General features: G+C 26.3%; 1 protein-coding gene across 1 annotated transcript in view; it reads left to right on the plus strand.

Annotated features, from left to right (window-relative positions):
* The first annotated feature begins 6032 nt into the window (after nucleotides 1-6032).
* Nucleotides 6033-6422, plus strand: part of LOC126909340 (uncharacterized) — a 4376-nt gene continuing 3986 nt past the window's right edge. Inside the window, exon 1 of the mRNA XM_050691756.1 lies at nucleotides 6033-6175. Within this exon, the coding sequence (XP_050547713.1) occupies nucleotides 6104-6175 (72 nt within the window). The 5' untranslated portion in view covers nucleotides 6033-6103. The remainder of the gene's footprint in view (nucleotides 6176-6422) is intronic.

The raw sequence follows: 6422 nt of genomic DNA on the forward strand, positions 1-6422 counted from the left end.
AATTTCTTAAAAACACATAAAAATCTCAATACTTGTATAAAGTATTAAAAGCAATGACCAAGTCTCAATGTTAGTATACTACGATAGTACTATACTATTATATATAGGTATGTACGTCTATACAGTGCTGGCCTATTTTTGGGTGACGACCCTGTGTAACATGGGTACACATTAAATATACTTTCCATAAAAAATTGTACATACATAAACACTGTATTAAAACCGTTCACTACTTTCGCATTAACTCCCTAACCNTACATAAACACTGTATTAAAACCGTTCACTACTTTCGCATTAACTCCCTAACCTCAACAATATAATATATTGAAGTACAATATCATTATTTTTGAAACTAACAATTATTGCTATTTTTTTAAAGTATTCTTGTCCGTTATAATATAAAAAAATAAATGTAAAGGAAAAGAGATACAACTAAAAAACAAATTTTTAATACATTTATTCGTAACAGACAACTGGTCATCGATGACTATATTAATATCATATAAATTTTGTATGGGCATTGCCGAACATGAATATCAGCAAAATAATAAAAATATTGATTTCCTAATTTAATTTTTAGTCTTTGTTCTGTCATAATAATTGTCGATCGTATTCCCATGGCCTTCCAATCTTAGAAACTGACCAATGTCAAAATATGTGGCGCCCTAGAGCCCTTGCTCCCGTTGCTCGCCTTATCATAGCCCTATTTGTACATATTTGAATGTGATACCCAAACATTTTTCCTGTATCTACTCGTAAACAATAAAATGATTATACACAATAATTTTATTGATTAAAATCGATTTTGTGGCCACAGACAATGAATAATATCACTTTACGATCATATTAATTGTGTAAGAATATTAAATGTACTTTATTATGTTATACAGATAAAAAAAAATCAGTTACCCTTTTAGCTTCGATGCGAAGTTGAGAAGGTATCGGTCTTACTATGATATGTTTTTTTTTTTATTATTATTATTTTTTTTTGTGTCTCTTACCACCATTTCTCAGCTCTCACTGGATCGATTTCTTTTAACGATACGTCAAAAGATCACAAATCTAATACTTTATCTTAATCAGGATATAAATAAGGAAATAGGAAATCATATTGCTTTTGGAAAATCCACCAATTTTTTTAAATTAAATACCATTTACAGATTTGCATCGAAGCGTCTCTTATTATAGTGATTTTAATCTATACTGGACCAGTATAGATGAGACGTCCCCACTGTGCTGGGTTTTTTAATTTATCCTGTATCGTGTAAGAGATTGCACGAATAAACTTTTTTCTGATACAATGGTGTCAACAGCTTTTTATTTTTACCACGAATCGCTAGATAAGGCGACAAAAGAGAATAAATATAATTAAAATTGAATTGTTTATTAATCCCTTCCAAAAATACTGGCCATTATCGATTTGAAATTGCCCATAGATCGGTGTTGGCTTTTCATCTTTTCTTTTGACATTAACCATGCTAGAGGGCACATATTTATTGTTTTCTTGTCATTATTTGTTCAATGATGGTGTAGAGCCTCCAACAACAAAAAGCCAGGTCTTATCGCCGAAGTACCTAGACCATCAAATGGGTCTTTTCGAAGACAGAGTATAGTTTTCTTTTTTATAATAATATTTATGTAATTAACTATATTTTTATTACTTTATTTCATTTTGATTTTATTATAGATTTACTTAATTTTATTTATGTGTGGAGAGTATGTGTTTCCTTTTCTCCTAGTCAACTCTAAGGAGCCAGTGTCCAGACCGCTACTGGTGTTTTTCATTAATATCCGATTAACATTAACGGATGTGTTCCAATACCGTCCGTGATGTCAGTTATATTGTTTGATTTCGTTTAAATATTTTATTTTATTTTTGTTGCCTTTCATTTTAGACATGGTTTTTGATACATTCGTATTTTTATCCATGTTTAACTTAATTTTTTTTTTAACAATTAAATTAAATTTCCTTATTAATTTTAACTGTCATATTTATTTTATTGCATGAGTAACTTAAGTACTCGCGTATATTTTATCCGTGTTCCTTAATCTAGAGACGGACTACGGTATGTTTTACATATCAACCACTTACAACTTCAATTATCATAGTTGAAGTTAATAAACCACGAGATGTTATGATCATTTATACATATAACGACATATTAATTTAAAGTATACTATTAATTAACTTATAATTAAATTCCACCTATGGTCATCCGGTAATTATATCTGATAGGCGAGACACTTCGCCTAGGTAGTGACGACCCTTACTACTATTATAATAGCTAATCGTTATGCAAGTGGCAAACTACGATGTTGTTGCAGGCCAACAAAAAGCCCACTTGCAAGCTATTTAAAATATTTANACGATGTTGTTGCAGGCCAACAAAAAGACCATTTGCAAGCTATTTAAAATATTTAACTATTTTTATTTTATTTTTATTATGAATTAAATTATAGTTAAACTTTTAGAACTATAATAAAAATAATTTGTCATAATAAATATTGTTTGAAGAAACATTAAATTATTACTAAATATTTTGTGATTTAAAAAATATGAAACTGCGTTAGCACTCGAGGAAAAAATAATAAAAATAAAAATAGCCTTTAACGTTTCATAGTATAGAGTGTTCGACTAAATTAACAATGTAGAAAAAAAATTCAAAGAATTGTTTAGTTCTGTGGCGTAGCCAGATGAGCTGATAAGGCTACAGCTTCCTACCCCAATATTAATGCAATGACTGAATTGTTTACTAAACATTATACTATTAGATGAATATTAAACCAAAAAAAATTATAGTAAAATATTTCTTTATTCGTCTACCTCACGATAATAATTTTTGGCTATGGACTGTTTACCAACTTATAAATAATTAATCTGTTTTTTTATTGTATTCAGAATTTGAATTCACTATTTTGATGATATCACCGAAGAAATATTAATAAAAATACAATATTTCAAAAAGTATTTTAATTGCTTGCTTTAATCATAGTTTAAATAATTTTCAGATACCCAAAATGTTTTTCTCAACTATACAAAAAATTTTCCCAACTGCACAAACAATGTTCAAAGTACATTTGAACATTATTTCTTAAATTGTGCCTATATCACAGTTATTTTAACGAACATGTATAAATAAATCAAAAGTTAATAAAATATAGTTAGATATAAATTAGATTAAGCAGTAAATTTTAGAATAAAGTTATATACATTATTAAATGTACACATATTTATAGGAGCAGAAATATTAATGCAGAGCGTTAAGCGTTCTAAAATCCCATTTTTAAATATACTCAAAATATCAAAATAATTATGAAAATTCCATCTTAGTGTATTGCTTATACCAAATATATAATATCAAGGTCTTGTGTTAAACCGTTCGCTATTTATAGCGGTTTGATGTATAGATTACGTTATGTTACGATTATTTTAATTTAAAGATCTTCCGTTGTCGATTTTTTGAACAAGTTTATTTATTTTTTAAAGCTAAGGTCAAAGATATTAAAAAAAAAAATTGAACTTACGAATAGCGTATTTTTTGAGTCGATTTGGTAATTTAAAAGCAAAATGCTAAAAATTACTCTATTTTAACCAAGTATTATATTATACATAGATATTTTAGAGCAAGTATTCTAGATTTTAGAAATAATTTTTTTTCGGCGGACAAAAATAACTGTGCGTAAGGCCAATAAAATAATACCAATTCGTACATTTTTTATTTACAATTAGCTATCCCTTTATTTCTGATAGTGAATTGTTGTTTATAGTATCATTCTTAACGTTCTTTTCGGAATTTTTAAAATAAGTTTTGCACAACAATGGAAAATATATTAATTTAATATAATAAATTTATTTATATATTTTTTTTTTGTAAAAATTGTTCATTGCTGATATTATACAAATAGTAAATACATCAAATCTTCTTTAACGATTATATTATTTAAATAATCATACATATTCGTCAGTACGTATAAGACAATACTTTTGTCATAACAACATTTAGACGAGGTACACTCTTGAAAGTATTATTGATACACACATTTACAATACAATTTAACAGCAACACACTAATAATTAAATTAATTGCAAATAGAAAAAATATTTTCATCTATATATTAACTACAATAATACAAAACGATGAAAGGTTAAAAATCATTAAATTTAAATTTTGGACACAAAGGGATATGCATCTGTCGTGGTTTTCAGAAAAATTTAGAACATGGCTCACAACCTATTTAGCTGACATAATGTCGGACTAAAATAGGATAAAAAAAAATAAGAAAATTAAACTAGAAAAAATTACTCTGACGACGACCATGATGTATGTCAAACTAAATACACTAAAATACTAAATAAATAGATAAAAACACTAAATATTAAAAACTAGGATATGTGTAAACTTAACTAAAATATAATTGTATCTTAAGGTCGATGAGTCGTGGACAGCAGATATACACCAAAATCTCGTAACTAAGTTGTTTATTTAACATGTTTAGATGGGATGAGCTCAGAAGAGGCTCCTATCTTGTAAATTAGGGATAAATGATTTTTGAAACAAAAAAAACGAGTCCAATGAAGACTGAACACACAAAAAAATGAATTTTTGATTAAATTTAATTAAAAGAACCTTATTAAATAAACAAAGCATTTTAAGTTAATAAGAGACAAAAATTCGAATGATCAAAATATCTATTCTAGACAGGACGCGTAGAGTGGAATGTAGACAATTCAATATCTGCCAACCTGTTCGTCAAAGTAGCATTTATGATACAGATATCATACATAAACATATACATAAAATATACAAAAATGAGGGAACATTTTTTATACGTTAAAAAGTTATGTATAATAGGAATACACTATAATGCAATTTAAGCATTTTTCAGATTAGTATTGATTGATATCTGACAGTGACTAAAATCACTGTTATAAAACGTTATTAAATGCGTCTTTGAAGCATGTTAAAAAAAAATTAAACACATCAACCAAAGATGGTTATTGACTTTCTTAGTTGATTACTATAGATTAAATACATGTTTTGTGCCTGTTACCACTTTTTCTCAGCTCTTGCCTAACTGATTTCTTTCAACGATACGCCAAAAGATCATAAATTGTATCTAGTCGAAGACATTACCCTTAAAAATTGAAAAGATTGTAAATGGGGGAAATCTCAAGAAAAAAAAATACAAATTTAAAAATCGTTAATTTTCGACATTTTTTCAATTTTTTTTACATAAAACTGCCATAACTTTTGCATATACAAAGTAGAACTTTTTCAACTTAACTTTTGAAATTGTTACGGAAAGTCTGACACTTTTATATAATCTTAAATTAAAGCTAATGTAATGTACTTTATTATGGTAAAAAAAAACGTCGGACTTTATTTTGTCTTGATGGTGAAAACAGACATAAAAGTTAATAAAAAAAATACAATTTTGTAAAAAATTCTTTTTTATATTTTTAACTATATAATGCTATAACTATATGAAAAATGTATGGATCAACATAATTTTTTTATGAGAAATAATATTTATATCCCTTTTTCATCCGACATACTTTATATTAATTAGGATATAAATAAGGAAATAGCAGATCATGTAACTTTTGGAATAATCCACCAATTTTTTAAAATTAAACATTAGCTAAAGATTTGCATCGAGCTTTTTTTATGATAGTGATTTTAATTACTGTCAGATATCATTATACTTGATCCAACTATGCCACGTCACTACTGTGCCGCGACCCCATTGTACTGGTTTTTTTTTTAAAACGAATGCCTATTGTTCAATTTATAATTAGATCTTTGTAATTCAAATAATGATTATTACTCATGCTGAATATTAATTCATGACGATAGACAAATGAGTAGATATTATTCGTTCTTCTTTTATATTGAGAGATAATTAAAAAACAGAAAAGTCATAATTATATTTTAATTTATTATTATTTTTTTAATTTATATGAAAATATTTTATTTGTTTAATTTCAGAAAATAAAATTATTTTTACTATATAAAACACTTGGTACAAAAATCTTTTACTTAGTATTTGATAAAATATTTTAAAGAAAAATATAAAAAAATTTACTAAATTGACTATTACAATGGAGATTAAGATTTTCAATTTTTTTTCTGTACTTATGTTCATCATTCCACTAAAAGCAGAAAACTCAAAAGTAAGTAGAAATGACGCATGTATTTTAATTTGACCTGACTAATAAATATTTCTTATACATTATTAAAGTGATTTTAAACTTAATAAAAATTGATTTTTATATTGATAAAAAATTATTAAAAAAAAGATGATGGCCAAATTGTGTCCAAACCTATTTGTTCGGTTTTACATTTTTTGATTGTATCCAAGTAAGTGATGTAATATAGAAACTTCACACTTTGATATTTTTTAAGGTTTATCAGTTCAAT

Source organism: Daktulosphaira vitifoliae, unplaced genomic scaffold (genome assembly GCF_025091365.1).
Source record: "Daktulosphaira vitifoliae isolate Bord-2020 unplaced genomic scaffold, ASM2509136v1 Scaffold_279, whole genome shotgun sequence".
NCBI lineage: Eukaryota > Metazoa > Arthropoda > Insecta > Hemiptera > Phylloxeridae > Daktulosphaira > Daktulosphaira vitifoliae.